This window comes from Rattus rattus, chromosome 4, assembly GCF_011064425.1.
Source record: "Rattus rattus isolate New Zealand chromosome 4, Rrattus_CSIRO_v1, whole genome shotgun sequence".
NCBI classification, from domain to species: domain Eukaryota; kingdom Metazoa; phylum Chordata; class Mammalia; order Rodentia; family Muridae; genus Rattus; species Rattus rattus.
In genome coordinates this window covers 173,233,679-173,251,489 of record NC_046157.1, presented here as the reverse complement: position 1 = coordinate 173,251,489, position 17,811 = coordinate 173,233,679, and the positions used below count along the sequence as shown (strand labels likewise).

At 45.7% G+C, this 17,811-nt stretch overlaps 1 protein-coding gene across 1 annotated transcript in view; it reads left to right on the top strand.

Moving 5' to 3' along the window:
- The window catches only part of Fbxl17 (F-box and leucine rich repeat protein 17), a 423,470-nt gene that overhangs the window by 395,075 nt on the left and 10,584 nt on the right, over positions 1-17,811 (top strand). The window contains 1 exon segment of the mRNA XM_032901713.1: positions 8,337-8,479. Coding sequence (XP_032757604.1) covers positions 8,337-8,479 — 143 coding nt within the window.

Below are 17,811 nucleotides of genomic sequence, written 5' to 3'. Positions count from 1 at the left end.
CGTCGCATACAGTGCAAGGCGTAGGGACATTAGAAAGTGTTGGGTCATAAGCAAGTAGCTGCTGTGTGAGAGGCTGCGTGGTTTGAACACCGTAGAGCATGGGCGCTGTCTCTATCTGCCAGAGTGAGTGCTTCGAGTGTAGTCGTCTGACTTTGCCAGAGTTGTAGGTCAATCCAGCCAATGTGTCTCGGCCCTCAGCTGCACACCAGGATCCAAGGAGCTGCTACAACTTCTAAACCGGACCCTCCAGGGGTGGCACTTGGGCATCTGTGCTTTTGAGCGGGAGCCTGTAATTCTCCGGAGCAGCCAGGACAAACTCTAATCCCTGTGGGTGGGAGAGTCTTCTCAGGGACAATCAACAGGACAACAAATGTCTCTGAAAGTGTCATTTCTTTGTCTTTGTAGCCTCTGTGACTTCTACAGAGACAAGCCGTTTTTCATATTTATCTCTTTGTAAGTGTGCCAAGAAGTTTTTTTACAAATGGCTTTCATCCAAGTCTGATAGGGAAGAAGTTAATCCTGCTGCTCCGTTTTAACCCTTCGCCTTCCAGGCACTAGGCCATTTCTGATTGTATCGCCAGCTCCCGGCAGCATGGCGGGAGGAGAAGGACGGACAGGGCGGCCGGTGTCTGCAGGGCACTTGTTACTCTGCTTGTGACTCACATATCAGAGCTGTCACCGGGGAACCCACACCAGTCTCACTGGGACAGCCTAGTTCAAGGCTTACTTAGCTCATTAATTTGTGTTCATTTGTCCATGCCTTAAGTTATTATGGTGAAGCATTATTAATTTCATAAAAACTCTTAGGAAAATAGTAGAAATCACATACACTCATCGCCCAGATATCCCTAATGTCGACAGCAGATATAACTATAAGAAAATTAGCAGATTTTATTATAATTAATGGAAATTAGCATTGAAACAATAATACTAACTAAGCTGTTCGTCTTGTCAAAACCTTACTGGGATTTCTAATGACTTATTTATTTTATGTGCGTTAGTGTTTTGCTGTTTTGCCTGTGTGTATCTCTATGTGGTGTCGGATGCCCTGGAGCTAGAGTTACACAGTCATGATCGGCCATGTGGGTGCTGGGAATTGAACCTTGAATGCTGGAAGAGCAGCATTTTAACTGCTGAGTCATCTCTCTTAACTGCTGAGTCATCTCTCTTAACTGCTGAGTCATCTCTCTTAACTGCTGAGTCATCTCTCCAGTCTCCAGTCTTAGTGTTTGTAAAGCTAATCTCCCCATCTGCCCAGGACCCAGTCTCATATTCTGTGTCGCATTTAGTTATCGTGTAACCTTGAGTCTCCTGGTTTGTGGTCAGGGGCTTGTTTTTGTTGTTTGTTTGAAGTTCTATTTCTACTGCCTTGACCCTTCCTGATAAGTAATGATGAGGTAATTTGTAAAATGTTTCTCATTTGGGTTTAGATGATGTGATGTTCACTTTTGTGGTTGATAGTATTATTATTACTAGTTATCATTATTATTGTGTGATGAGGGGATGGTGTCTGCATGCCACAGGACACATGTGGAGATCAGATGACACTGTTATGGTGTTGGTTCTTTTCTATCACCTTTTACAGATCACCAGATTACAACACAAACACCCTTCCTTGCCAAGCCTTCTCACCAGGCTACAGTGTGACGTTTTCTTACCGTGAGACAGAGCTTGTTCCTCTTTTCAGGAACACTGCGTCAGAGTATGTCTATGCTGCGTGTAGGTAGCATCGATCAGTGGTTAAGGCTTGTCTTCTGGGTCTGCAGACGGGGGGGACTGCTTTTCCACTACCTAGCATGTTGTCCCTTTTTACAGTGTAACAACTGGTTTGTATACATCTCAGTGTATCGTGCCTACAACCATTGCTACAGAGTTAGTCCTTGCCTAGTTCTCCTTCTTCATGTCTCTGAGTTCCACGGATGTCATTCGGATACAATTCTTCTGTAGCAGTGGTCTGTTCATCCATGCCTGTTCATTCATTGGTTTATATCATAAGGATCTATAGCTGTATCTTACACAAATCTAACACTACTGTGTTTGTTTTTATGGCCCCCTTGCTCTGTCATTGATCGCCGGCGTTCTTCCTGGATCCTTTGGATAGACCTTCACGCTTTTGAAAACCCCTTCTGTTCTGACGTCTTGGGACGCCCCACATTTGCTTTCTATGAGCAATCCTTTCTCTAGGAGCTCCGATCCCTCGTACTGGAGAATGGCATTTTGACATTGAAGGTCCAGGAGTAGTAATTGCTCCTAATCCCTCTCAGCAGGAAGCACCAAGGCAGTGTGCATGTTTGCTAAGCCCACATACTCTCCCACCATGTTGATTATCTATTCTGAGAATTTGTATTCATTCTAATAGCTTGGATCCCAGTTGACTACAGGAGGCTCCTTATAAAGGTCTTCTGGCTGTCCTTACCTGTCACTTCTTTCTTTAACAGTGAAAAGACTGCCTGTTTCCTTAGCTCACACAAGCACTAGTTACTGAATTGCTAACTCATAGTCTTAATATCCAGTCAAATTGTTATTTCCAAAGCAAATAATTTCTCTCTCTTTTTTTTTTTGAGATGTATCTTTTTTCTTTTATTGGATTTTTTAAATTTACATTTCAAATGTTACCTCCTTTACTAGTTTCCCCTCCAGAAACCCAATATCCTATCCCCCTCCCCCTGCTTCTATGAAGGTGCTCCCCCATCCACCCCACCCACTCCCTCCCACCTCCCTTTCTTGATATTCTCCTACACTGGAGCATTGAGTCTCCACAGGACCACGGACCTCTCCTCCCACTGATGCCAGACAAGGCCATCCTCTGCTACATATGCGGGTGGAGCTGTGGGTTTTTCCCTGTGTTCTCTTGGGATGGTAGTTTAGTCCCTGGGAACTCTGGGGGGCTCTGGTTGCTTGATATTGTTGTTCTTCCTGTGGGGTTGCAAACCCCTTTAGCTCCTTCAATCCTTTCTTTAACTTCTCCATTGGGGACCTCACTCTCAGTTCAATGGTTGGCTGCGAGCATCTGCCTCTGTATTTGTCAGGCTCTGGCAGAGTCTCTCAGGAGACAGCTATATCAGACTCCTGTCAGCATGCACTTCTTGGCATCTACAATAGTGTCTAGGTTTGGTGGGTGTATATGGGATGGATCCCCAGATGGGGCAGTCTCTGGATGGCCTTTCCCTCAGTCTCAGCTCCACACTTTGTCTCTATATTTCCTCCTGTGAGTATTTTTCCCCCTTCTAAGAAGCATCCACTCTTTGGTCTTATTTCTTCTTGAACTCCATGTGGTCTGTGGATTGTATCTTGAATAATCCGAGCTTTTGGGCTAATATCCACTTATCAATGAGTGCATACCATATGTGTTTTTCTGTGATTGGGTTACCTCACTCAGGATGGTATTTTCTAGTTCCATCCATTTGCCTATGAATTTCATGAAGTCATTGTTTTTGATAGCTGAGTAGTATTCCATTGTGTAGATGTACCACATTCTCTGTATCCATTCCTCTGTTGAAGGGCATCTGGGTTCTTCCCAGCTTCTGGTTATTATAAATAAGGCTGCTGTGAACATAGTTTCTTAGCCCCCATCCCGTTTACCGTAGCTGGTTTACCGTAACTCACCTGGTTCATGCGGTTCATTTTCAGTTCAATCGGATTCATTTGTGATTGTGCCCCTCCTTGAGTTCTCCATGTTGAGTTTTGCTTTAGAAATGGTGTAAAGCATGGTGATAGTCAGGAAAATCAAAGCTCGAAAGCCGGTGTTGTAAGCAGTGGCCCTCGTGCCTCAGAGCCCACCTACATCTCAGATTCGCTTTCCTCTTCCGTTCTCCCAGCCCAGCACAGGTGAGCAGGTTCGTGTGTGTTTTACTCCCGTCTCTGGTGTGTGGACGGTGGTAGCACACACACATTGCTTTGTGCCTTTCTTCTCTCCACCTAAGCGTCAGGAGCCAGTGCGCCTTGGTCTCCGCTCAGTTCCCTTTCCTCAGCATCAGTCACCATGGGAATGAACACCACAGCTTGTTCACTCGACTTCCACTGTGTGAGCATTTAGGCTCTTTTCTGATTTTCACTTATAATCGGTGCTCCAATAAATAAACTCACACATACTTTTATATCATTCAGCCTATTGTGTATTTTATATGGGAGTATGTTCAGAGTAGAACCCTAGAAGCGGAATTTCTTGGTCAAAATTAAGTGCCTATATACTTGAGTCTGGGCAGTCATTCTGTCTCCTGTCTGTATGTCTCTGGAAAGGGCTGGCAGTAGGTTCATGTTTAGTCTTGATCAGCATAAAATTACTGAGCAACTCTTTTTAATTTGTGTGGGGTTGTTTTTTGTTTTTCTTTTAGAACGTTTAGTTGCATTTAGCACATGAACAAGTGTGTCGAAATTGCCTTGGAATTAGGAGTTAGCGTCCATGCAACTACTGGAGCAGTGTGTCACCAGCCTCTGATGTACCTGTGTACATACATGTGTACACGCCTACAAGCACAGGTGCACTTTACAAATGGTGATCTCCAGTAGAGTGGGCAGTTCAAGGGCTTCAGCAGCGACAGGTTCCAGAGCACTTACACAACACTCTCAGGCCCCCAGAGCCTTTCCTCCTCTGGCACTGTGGAGTTCTTTCATTTTGTGGCACTGGGTACGGAGCCCAGAGCCTCATCCACACCAGGCAGGTCCGTCACCCCTGAGCTCTAGCCGTAACCTTTTCGCTTGTCAGATGGACTCTCCCAAAGTTGTCCAGGCCAGCCTTGAGCCAGCCCTGTGGCCAGGCTACTGTGAGCGTATGCTGCCCCTGTCGCAGCCTCTCGAGAAGCTTGTATTACAGACGCGGCACCGGGCTCCAGCCAGGCCTTTTCATTTTGTACCAACCGCTCACTAGCGTGGTTTGCAGAAACGGCAAACCAACTATGACATTTATGTAACAAAATGTCCCTTACATGCATTATCTCATTTGAACCTGTGAAGTGGGTGAGACATCCAGTCAATATCCCTATTATCTGGATGAAGAAGCGGTGTCTCACACAAGTTAAATATCACCCTGAGGTCAGGCATCTACTAAATAGAGTGGCTAGAGCTGAACCTGAAGTTCTATTGTATTACAGTGTCACAGCTAGCTCATGAACCACAAATGAAGAAGTTGCCAGAGGCACCATATATTTCAAGAGAGAGAGATTATTTTATATATATTTTGTAATCAAAAATTCCCATTAAGTCAATGCTATCAGCACAGACTAAATACTTGGCCATCCATAAGCTGTAATATTAGGTCTTGAGAGAGCAGTGAAGAGAGCAGACACATCCCTTCCCCAGGTTGCACCCCTTTGTTAGAGCCAGCCTCTGTGAGCTACTTAGCCTGAGTTCTGTTTCCCTGCAGTGAATTAAGGAGAATTTGACCAAGAATATCCTAAGGCCAGCCCGTACCCCAGGCACACACACACCTAGACCCATTATTTCCCATAGCTGTCAGTCTGCCTTTTGAGAATACCCATGATAGTTCAGAATTGGATTTACTCCGTGTCCCGTAACTGTGTCTTCTAGACTGTAGCATGATGGTGCTGAGGACTCTGCTCTGCATGCTGCGTCTGCCCCAGCATCGCTCGCCAATCCTGGGATGTTTCCACAGTGACTCTTGACTCATTTATTTATACTTGAGCCTCACAGAATGACCTGCACGCCCTGACCCTTCTCATCCCCACCTTTCGATAGGCTGTTTCCCTCCAGCCAGCCAAGTTGCCAGTGAGCCTTTGTTACCTCAGAGAACTCTAGGTTAGTTCTTCCGTGAAGGCTTCATCTTCCCTCAGAGTGGGCTAGGCGCAATGGTCCCTTGCATGTATAGCATGTCTGAGGGCCCACTGTGTACCAGGCAGGGGCTGTGTACTAGGCACACTGCAGTACAGGGCATCCTTACCTTAATGGGAGGGGTAGGCCATTAAGTAAGTAAATGCTATATCCCCAGGTGAGACTGGCCGCCCTGATGGTGATGAACTCTGAGCACGTGGCCTCTCACTGAAGTCTGGGCAGTGAGAAGGAGGCGGGAATAGAATGAGGTGGAGAAAGCATGGTCTTGTGACTGTTTACTGAGCTGTTCTCTCCCCCTCGCCTCACCCTCACCTCCAACCTGCCAGCCGTGAGCTCCAAGCATGTCACATCCCCACCCGCAGGCTCAGTTGTCAGACCACAGATCCACCTCTAGGATGCCACGCCCCGTGGTTCTCTGGTGTGCACATCTGATCAGTAGGCAGGACTGGGTACCCACTCCCGCCTTAAGATCCCGTTCCCACCTTTACTGTTTGGCTACCACGGAAGTCATTCAATCTCTCTGTGACTTGATTTCCCGATCTTTAAGGTACCTGTGAAGGCTAAATCAGATTCTTAACCAGAAAGCTTTGGTCCAGATCCTGACTTATGGAGGGCAGTCTTGGCTGTTCGTAGAGAATGCTTTAGCACTCGTGGGGTTCACTGAAGGAAAGAGCTGTGTTGGGAATTGTGAAGCTGAGACAGAGGGGGGCCAGAACTAAACCACAAGCCCTGCTTACCTGCAGGCACCACCTTTGTCGTCTACTATAATTTGGACAAGAGAGCAAAGGAAGACTCCAGACACAGGTCACTCCAGAACCAGGTCTGCAGTTCCTGTAGACTCCTTGTTTGCTCTAAAGTGGGCAGCCTGGGAAAGCATCTCATGTCATTTATTTACCTCTTCCTGAATAGTGCAGGACTTTTGTGTCAGTCTTAAGTCTTGGTAGCACAGCTGTTCACAATCTACTGACCTCGAGGCTCCCTGTAACTTGTGCATTTTCATCTAGTAAGCCCCACGAACACTTCGGACTGGAAGGGAACTCTTCTATGCACCTCCTGCCTCCTTTATCATAGAAGGTCTTGAGGATATTGTTAACCCCTGAAAACAATGAATACCCAAGAGAATAATAGTCTGCTCAAGTCAGAGACACGGTGGGATGAACCTGGGATAGTGTGTCTATCCTACTACTGGAACATGCTTTCAGTCCAATTCGAAGATAGTAAATGAACACTGGTGGTAAGAGGAACTTTAAACAATTCTCTGTGGCATATTTAATTGAAAACAGGGATAGTGATTGTTGATTTACAAACCATAAAAACCTGGCTTTCTGGGATTACTTTGCTATGGGAACCCGTGGATATGGGAATAATAGTTAAAATAAATTTCAGAGGTGGTTATCAGATTTTGCCCAGTGATGTTTCCTGAGTTGTATTTATATACATGAGAAAGTCATTCTGCCTTTCTAAATGAAGCCAGCACAGTTTAAAACAATACCCGCACCTCAACAGTCCCAGAAATGAAACCATGTCATGAGGGTAGGGGACCAGCACACACTTCCTCTCCTTTTTAATGTGTGTTAGCATTGTTAGGGTTTCCGTCACAGGTTCATGCTTTGTAACATGTTCCGGGCAGGTATTAAAAGCCGCTTCTTACGTGTCGTACACGTTAGAGCCACACTCACCTATTAAACTACAGAAGTCCCCAAAGAACAGCCCTGTTTGCTGATTGGTGGCTCCTGCAGGGGTTTGGCACTTTGCAGGGATAACTAGAGTGCATCTGAGATTAGAGCCTAAGCATCTGCATTTCAGTATTGGCACAGTGATAAGGACTCAAGAACACCAGAGATAATGTTGTGGTTTTCAGATGGCAAACTCATTTTATATATTAATAGAAGGAAGATTTCTGATATGGCAAGGAAATTTACCATAACAAATACATTCCCATTACTGCTCTTTGGCCTGGCACCAATTTAGTTCAACTACATGTATAATGTACTCTTAATTCCCAACAGCCCCAAGAAGAACTAATAGGAAAAATATTATATGCTCCTACATTTTACAGGTCACACACAGATGGAAAAAATTATACTGATGCATAAAGAAATTTGCATGCATTATAACACACCTCAAAATGGTGTTTATGTGGCATTCTTTTTCTTTGAAGAATTATTAGAGTTACCTTGAACAAAATTTAGCTAGCACTTGGGCCTTTACAGTGCTCCATCTCGAACTCACTTGTATCGATTCCTCCTGCACATCTGGATGCTTGAAAGTATATGTAACCTTGACGTGAATAAACCTACGAGAGACTGTGTCCAGTGAGAGGGAAATTACAGAATGATTATTCACTGCACACAAGGGTTTGTCATAGGGCAAGCCTTCTTAAAGCATTTCCAATTTAATTTAGTTTATGAAACATTCATTTGCACACAGCATTTCAGGAACCAGTTCTGTCAGGAAATGCGCTCCGTGATCAGCTAGAGGTCCCTTACCCTGCTAATGCCAATGTTTTTGTTTTGTTTTGTTTTTCTCTCTCTCTGTTCCTCCTGCAGCACTGATAGCCATTGGGCGATACAGCGTGACCATAGAGACTGTGGATGTTGGATGGTGTAAAGAAATCACAGATCAAGGAGCCACCCTGATTGCACAGAGCAGCAAGTCCCTGAGATACTTGGGCCTGATGAGATGTGATAAAGTAAGACGGACTCGTTTGGTTTCTGCTTCCAGTTGCTGTAGCAAATAGCGCAACACCGCATTCTCTTCCTACACCCCATACACACCGTTAGCCATGCATGTTCTCCCTGGCTTCCTAAAGCAATCCAGAATTACTTTTGTATTTCTGGTTAATAATGGGTGTTCGTACTTAGGAGCAAAAGGATGATCGCATGGTGCCGTGGTGGGGCGGAGCTTCTCGTCCCTATGTCCACACAGCAGACTTAGAAAAGCTGCATACAAACTGCTATGTAGATGGTCTGACAAGAGAGTTCTAGATTTTAAATTTCCTGCAAGAGTAAAGGATCAGTGTGGCTTTTCATACGTGTTCATTTCGTTTCTCCACCTCCATTTCTTCTGGCCATTGGAAGCAAGAGTGTGTCTCCCTGCACCTCACACCGTCTCTCCTATCATGTGTAAAATGGCCCCAGAGGCCCAGCCACTGGTCCATGGAGCAGTTGGCTGGGATTGAACGTGACTGTAGGATTGGGAGTGAAGACTGAGGAGGGAAACGGAGACCATCTTTACAGACCCTAGGTAGATGGTTTCAAATCAAAGAATGAGGACTTGATTTGCATTGCAAAAGTGGAGGTTGAGAACTCACAGACACCTGCAGACGGCTGCTCATACACAGCCTCTGGACTCTGATTCCGACCTTTCTTGCACAGTGCCGAGGCTGCCTTTAGCCATGGTGAACCTCGAGGTATGCACTAAAACAATGCTCTCCCCGTATTCCAGTTTACCTGTCTGTGCCACCTCTGCAGAGACAATAAGGAACAAATCTATCACAAGAATTGATACTAGAAAACCATGTTGCTCAAAGGGCAGGTGTTTTCTAAATGTAGACAAATATGGGGCAAAGTAACAGTGGCCCTAAGCCTCCCTGCTCCCTACTTTGTCTTTTTTGCCTGTAGATCTAATTGTTGTTTCCAACTGTTCTAGACCTTTGCTAGTTACATTCTAGAAACTGTATCTTTTCAGCGGGGTGCAGAAAGCTGCTTGCTTTGTATCTTAGCAACAGCACTGGGACCCAGGGGAACAAGTCTCCCTCCACGGTCGTCGCTGGCTAAGAGCATGCTGTTGCTAACCTTGTCAACTTTACAGTTAAAGGGCCTGCAGTAGGCAGAGTATTCTAGAAACACAAAACAGTAGTAGGCAAGCTCTTCAGAGTCCACCAGACAGACAGCGTGGTCTCAACCGAGGACTCAGGCAACGGGATGTGGAATCCCTTATCCCCAGCCCGCCCTCTCTCTGTGTGGGTCACCTGAAGATCGGCTTCACCTTCAGATCAAAATCTCTGCCATTATGTGCTTGTTTGTCAGTGTAGAGGACCAGTCCATACATTGTTGCTGATCAGCATTTTGATGATTTTTAAATTTAAATTTTGCTTTAAAAAAAGGCACAAATTACTACAAAGCGAGATAAAGAGTCTGTTGATATCCCTGAGTTGTAGCCTATACCGTGCTCAGTTTCCGAATCCATTCTCAAACCATAGAGCTTGAGAGTCTGGTGCCTCCGACACAGTGCAGTCTGCAGTTCCGCTCAGAGCCAAACATGGGCTTCGTGAGTCCGGAAGACACCTCCAAGCCACACACAAGGTGCAAGCACAGCCTTGAGCAGAAAGTCGGATGGAAAATCCAAACTAGAGTAGCTGTTCCAATCGCAGGTTTCTGCTATACCATCCATCTTTAAATTCTAATCAAGACGTGGAGAAAGATTTGCACAGAAAAGGGAAGAAGCTCATAGTAGGGGACATGTCCTCTGGGGCCAGAGTTTGGGTTCAAATCTGGGTTTACAGACTTTAATAGTTGTGGGGATGGAGATATATGTATGTGTGTATATATATATATATATATATATATATATATATATGAATTCTTCTTCTCAGTGTTATAGGAATTTGTATTATACTGTGACATTCGAATTTCCAAATGCAATACACACACACACACACACACACACACACACACACACCATATTTTGGAAGCAAATTTTCAATTCAAGATAAAGTAAACTCGGACTATAAAAGATACTTTTGTAATCTAAACTTAAATATCCTATAGAAAGATATCAACAACCACACTTCTACACACATTGCAAATAATAACAAATGCCCCCACGGAGCACGGTACATTTGGCTAAGTTACTAAGCCATCTGCTCAGTCACGGACATGAGAGTATAAATATGAGGTTGCTGACACAGGAGCAGAAAGAGAAACTAACCAGAAGAAACCTGTCAGGAGTGGGACCAAGAAACAGGAAACCTAGGACCAAGGCACAGAGAAGATCTGAGTGGTCACCATGCTAGTGAAGCATTAAATGGCCAAACTGATGCCTGCTTATCACCCTGTCCCTACAGCCCAGCCAGACCTGATAGCTACTAACCAGGTTCAGTCAGTTAGAGAGTCCACCCCGTCTGGAGCCAGGACAGGCCAGGAGGCTTTATCATCTACAGTTAGCCACCTCCTCAGAATGTGGTCAGCAGGATCCCCAAGCTGGGGAGAGACCTGTGAGTGAGTTTGTATGCCTCTCCCGTCATGTACTGGGTTCTCTGGACCTTAGAATCTGTGAAGTCAACTGGGCATGGTAGTGATTTCCCAGAACTGGGGAGACAGAAGCAGAGACCGTGAGTTCCAGGTCATCCAGGGCTGAATCGTGAGACTGTTTCAGGGAAAGAAAGGAGCGGTAGAATCCAGTTGTGTTTCCTTTCACATTGAAGTTTCATTTGGGGCTGCTTATATTTAATTTGGAGGCTGTATTTTACCAAACTCGTAGGTTCTCCCTCACTTTAGCTTCTAAGAGGTTACAAGAATAACAACAGAATAGCGTTTACTTGTTGTAGAAAAGGCTCAGTATCTCTCTGTGTCTGTCCTCCCTGTACCTCCAGATGAGGAAAACTAAACTGCTCTCTGCAGCTGAGAAAGCATATACTTGGATTATCAGTGTCTAAGTAAATTTGTAGTAAATGTGTTTGGCTACCTCCTTGCTGAGTCCTGGCGAGGCCTCCTTCCGCCTTCCCCCACGCAGTTGTAAAGTTAGGAGGTGCATTAAGAAGTCTCTGTAAGAGTAGCTTTCTGATGGCTGGATGGATAAGCATGTTAAAAGGTTTTGAAGCTGACACCACATAATCTCCTAAACTTTAATGCATTGTAAAAACCAGGAGAGGAGAGCGCTGTATGAGACCGCTTTGATGAACTGGGGTGAGTTCATACTCTAAGAGACTGCTCAAAGGCCTGCCTGACCTTGGGAATTAGAGTTGACCTGAAATCACCGATCAGTTTGACTCAGTTTATTTAGTGATTTCGTTAATGATACTTAGGTGATCGATGGGACTTTATAAAAAGCAATGCCTCTCCTCGGGCTTCCACAACTATGAACAGTGGTGACTTTGGCCACAGAAATTGTTTTCACAACTTCAGTGACTTCTAGACTATGAATCTGTTTCTTATGATATTTTCCTTATTTGGACAGAACAAAACTGAAAAGGGAAAAAATGCCTGGAAAAGCTGTAGAGCAAATGGAAATGCAGTGTTGAAGGTTAATAAAAAAGGTTGGGGGTAGCAAGTTTGGGGTGGGGGGGCTCGCCATGGCATTGGCTGGAAAAGGAGACCTTGCCAGAGGCAGCTTGGCTGGTTTGGGAAGCCTCTTCAGTGTGTGTTAATACCAAAGTTTGGAGACACAGGCCTGAATTATGAGCAGTGAATAACATCATAAACGTAGCAATTCTCAAATGCCAAACCCTTGTGAAAGCAGTTGGATTGAGAGAGGCTGGGGCTTTTAAAAGCTCCTTTCACTTTCTTCCCTTTTTTTTTTTTTTTTAAACTTCATGCAGAACTAATTTTACACACTGTTCATTTGATTTGAAAATGCCAGCCTCTGGGGTATCATTAAAGAGCGTTATTGAGGGAGCCACTCTTGGCAAAGCTTTTGCCTAAAATGCTTAGTTCTGATGTTCCTGCAGAGTTAGAAACTAGGAGAAACCGTACCCAGTTTATACTCTAGGCCCCTCGGCCTTGTCCCCTCCCTCTCGGCATCAAGCAGGTAGCTGCCTTCTGTTGCCTCCTCCTCCCTGGGCAGTAGAGGTGTCTGGAAGGCTCTGCCAGCCCTGGGACTCAAGGAGTAGACATAAATAGGTTGTGAAAGGTCCACGCCAATGTCCTATGACCAAAGCCTCCTGGAATTTCTTTGATTTCTAGTTGACATAAATTAGAATTACACAGGCGTAAAGAGTCCACCCAGAAAAGATCAGAGAGACTGCTGGGGGTGGAGCGCTGCCTTTGTGGGATCCCATTGATTACCCAGCTGCCTTCAGGCCAGGGGCCCAGCCGAAGCTGACTATTATTGGTCCACAGCATGAAAATAATCAAATTAATTCATTTCTTCTAAAAATGTACTTCCCAAGACCTTTGTTTTCAGCTTGAAATTCTTGTCTGAAATTCTTCGAAGAGAAAAAAATCATTTATTTATTTATTTTAATAAAGGTGGGTGGCTAGGATGTATTTTCTGGGATACAAGAAAGTCTGGTTCTCACGTGGACTTGCTTGCTTAAGTGGCAAAGAGACTGCTAACACGGAGGACAGGAGATGGAGGCCATCAGCCAGCGACTGCGCTACAGCCTCAAAATGGCCGGGGCCAAGTGCCCTGTGCCCAATTTAATGTAAAAATATTCAGGAAAGTTTGACCACTGAACTGCTTTTCTCAGAAAGTAATTATGGTAAGAGAAAGCCTCAACAACCAAAATATTTCTGTAGGGGAAAAATGGGGTTTTAGTAGCTTGTTTGGGAATTGTGAGCAGGAAAGCCCTGTGGGGAAAATAATAGACGTCTGTGTAACTAATACACAGAACTAACTGGAAAAATCAGTTTAAGGGAAAAATAATTTGTGAGGCACTGTGTCCAGGACTGTTTTGGTAGCAATTCAGCCATGTAACAAAGTGAGTACCTGCAGGGCCCTCCTCCCTCCCACCCCACATACACAGCTGTTTTCAGACTGCCCTTAGCCAAAATTTAAAAATTTAAATAAATGCCCCGTTGAAGAAAATACATTGGAAAAAAAAAAATGCTTTCTGTTTTGTGAAGGCAGGAGTGGTCTGACTGACCTAAGCTGTGTAGCCTCTTTCTTGAGAGACCAGTCACAACCCAGCCAGTGCATAGTCCTGTGTGCCCCCAGGTAGAGGCAGTTAGAGGTTGGCGGGTGATGCGGGGGCTCCAAGCTCTATGGGGGCTCCGAGCTCTGAGCTCCTGCCTTTGCTTGAAGCGTCAGCATTTTCGCTTTTGCTGTGAAACAGTTCACAGGTGATTTCCAAACAAGAGCACTTTAAAGCACATGTGACCTGATCATCCCTGGTATGCGAATGGGGAAAAGCCCACCCACCAGCTAAAATCGAGGTCACCAACAGGCCTCACCTCGGCCAAAGATTCTCATCTCTGTTCCTTCCCATGCTATATACCTCCAACTCCAAGTGAACCAGCACTCCCGTCTCGAGCTCATCTCGTAAACCAGGGGACACTGGTGTGGTCCTTCATGGGACAGGTAGAGCTGGTTGGTAAACACCATGCCACACTGCCAGCTTGACTTCTGTCATGTGCCACTTCTGGGGCCGTTCAGAACTTAATCTCAAGCTTAGGAGTCACACGATAGTGATCTGTGAAAAGACCCCCGGAGAGGACCTTTCCCTCAGGAGGAGACCCCCAAGCGCCCAATGACCGAACCGAGTCCACTCGGATGCAATCAGCAAGAGGGTTTATTGAAAACACAGGTACCTCATGGCACACAGTCTCTTCGAGGACTTGCGCCCCAGCAGCTCCAGCATGGGGCTTTTATAGGGATTGGGGGAAGCAGAAGGGCGTGCAGAAGCAGATGCATAGTTACGGGATTGTGGATTCAAACGAGGCACATAGACATGTTCACATATGATTGGCTATTTCACATGATGAGGTAATAAGGTATAGCTACACACATTGGCAGGTTTGGGGCGTCCTGGATGTCGGGGACTGGGGGCTTATCTCTTCCTGCCAGGTGGCCTGTGAGTCAGATCAGGTACTCCTGGTCTGTTCTGCATTCCTTTCCTTTTATGGTCTGTTAGTTCTAGCGGCAGGGCGGGGCTGCCTGGGCTTGCTTTTCACAGTGTTTAGTCCTGAGTCTGAATTTAAAACTTATTCTTTTAACTTCATATTTTTAAACCTTAAATCTGTATAATTTTCCTTTCAATCTGAAACATGCTGATATTAACAACATGTGCCCAGAGGGTCGTTACAACAGTAACGGAGACAGGACTGGACCACTGAGGCCAAAGCCAGGGTCACTGTAAGCACCCAGTGCATGCAGGCTTCTCTCCCCATTACTGCTCTTTTATTTATGTGTGTGTGGCTACTTTGGAACCTTCCATCTGACACATTTATCACCTGCCCTAGCAGGGTCATAATTTTTAGATCAAAATATAAATTCACATGCTAAGATCTTAAACAAAACAAAACCAATAAGAGGGGGAAACAGCCCCTAAAACACATGTAACAACAATATCTGAAAATAATAGGACTTGTTTTCAGTCATCAGGACTCTGACTTCAGTACAGGGGCACAGAGGAAGGGAAAACCTAGAGGCTTGTAAGTCTCTACAACTACTTGGTTCTGTATGTGTTTGGCTTTGTTGTGAGGCAGTCAAAGCCAGTCTGGAGGCGGAGTAAGGCTAGGACTTGTTTGCTGAGGAGGAGCAGTATCTGGTTGGACCGTGTAAGGTGAGCTTCAAGTAGCTGCTTGTATCTTGCTCCCCTCTGTTGGAGACCGGCATATCATGAAACTCTTAGCTTATTTTCTACAAGCTATGAATACAAGAGTCTGCAGCTCCCCCAGATACTGTAGGGTCAATAGACTGCTGTGTTGTTTGCCTGAAGGCACCCCAGAGTGTCATTGCTTCACGGTCAATATTCACCTTGCAGCTTCGATTTGACTTCGGTAATAATATGAAAGGATGAGGCTATAGGATTGTGATTTTTATATGTACTCGTAGAAAGGGTAATGGCAGCTCGCTAACACTTGCCCAAGCACAGACAGGCCTGGCTTCCATGGCCTGTGAGACTGAGGGCTCCCTGCAGTTGGAAAGGAAATAACCCAGCCTACCAGGATGTCCAGCACTTGGGTGAGCTGAGCTCCTACCCTGCTGTAACCCCGGAGAGCCCTGTTTCTGATGTTCTTATGGTTTTATCACATGCGTTACTCGTGTGTCCCATTCTGTTGGGCGGCTCCTGGTACAGTGCGGTCTCTGTGGTGGGAAAGGCTTCTGGAGCTTACAGCTCCTGAGAAAAAACAGCGACCTGAATGTCGTGAACTTGAGAATTGTGCAACTGCTCGTTGGCTTGTTTTAAAAGGACATCCTGAGTGATTCCATGGCTCGAGGAGCAATCCAACTATCACTCCCCCGAACCCTCCCAAACCTTCCCCTTGTCTTCTGCACCCTGGTGTCAAACCTCGGGAAAGGGTTGTCTAGGGACAGCTCCCTGGCTTTCTCTTTGCCTAATACTTTCTGGTTTTACGCTCCCTGTGGCTCTGATGTAGCATCTCCAAACACAGTGCCCACTCCCTGTCCCCAACCTGTCTACCTCCTGGCAGCTGTATTCAAAGGACAGCAACTCCCTGTCTGTGAGTCATTCTTTCTCTCTCTTCTACATCACCATTCTGCTGACCTTCCCACTTCCCCTTTCTCCTCTTCCTGTCCCACATTGCCTCTATTCCCGGGTTTACAGAAGAGGGACAGTTTGTATAACACCCTGTGTGAAGTAAACGGTAGCTCTCACTTACTGAGGTAACATGCTGGCTTTCCACCTCATTACACTGAAAGTTCTGAGGGTTTTAACCCAGCACCTAGATACAACAGGGTCAGGCAAAACAGACTCACCTCGCACATATGCATCAGATAGCGGGCGGGGTGGGGGATGATCTTGTGTTTGTCATCTGTATCTGTATTCTTTGCAGCTCCTTGTTGCTGTATATATTTGAAATCCCCACAATTTAACTTACAAAAGTACTATATAGCTAACGAGTTTAAAAACATTTAGACCCCACTGCCTCTTATCCATTGGGTAGATTGGGAGGTGGCGGGGGTGGGGGGAGTAGCATTACTGAAGCATTTCCTTCAGTAGACTGAAGGAAACAAATAGCCAAATAAGAAAGATGCTGTCTTAGGTCTAATACCTATTTCCTGTAGCAGGGGAATTATGGGATGACTGAAGGACAGTCACTCAGAGCTCAGGCACCTGCTGTCTTTTTCCCCTGGATGCCTTGGTAGTGCTCTGGTTTCCTTCAGTTCTGCTTCTGAAAATCAAAAACAAACAAACAAACACTTATTTTCAGATTTCGGGGTTTTAATCTGCACAGTAGCTTTTCCACAGGTGCCTGCTTTTGCTCGGCACTGGGTCCTGAGCCTCTGTATATGAAAATGCGTATGGAAAACTGAGAGGCAGAGTCAGTGGACACCATTAGACACAAAGAACCTCTTCTAGCGAAGAGAGTTCCCCCCTCAATTATGTTTTCAACTTAACTAGGATGTATTCCATCGACACCTTGTGCCCCCCACTGTCTTCATTAGGGCTCAGGGTTTTCAGTGGCTGCCATTTTGCTGACGCATTGGGAGCATCACACCACAGATGATTCCCCTGGGTGACTAGCTCTCCCAGTGTCCTGCATGCATGCTCTGGTTTTCATGTGGACTGCATGTGCACACTCATACCTCTGAGCGGCAGATCAAGCCCACAATCACGCCTGAAAGACTGGACCCAAAGTTTGCACCCAGCTGGAACCAGCCTTCATGGTGGGAGATTGCGTGCTGATACTGGGAATGAAAATGTCACTAACTTCTCTGACAGTCAGGTTATTGGGCTCCCTGTCATACTCATCTCTAATTAGAGGCTTCGGGTTAGCGAGCCCCAATTCTCACTTAACACTGCTGGCGTTTCTGTGATCCCCATCTCCCGGGTTCCTCACCGCTTTCTCACTGTGCTAATTCAAGTGAATAGAAGCAGGTGCTAGTGTTAACAGGCAGCCTGCATCTCACGAGAGGGATAACATGAAGCCAGGCCTGTGGTGATATTGACAGAGCATAGCACTTCCAATCATTGCCGAGTCTAAAATGGAATGACTGCTTTTGACAAAGTTGACTGGATTTACAAGGCTGCTCTGTCCAGTTCACTGCAGTCTCCGTATCTGTTTCTATGTTTCAGGACTTTTAGATGAGAGGGGTGTGTGTGTGTATGTGTGTCCTCTCTTTCTCCCTGTCTCTCCCTTTGTCCCCCCTGCTACCCTGTCCTCTCATAACCTCCCT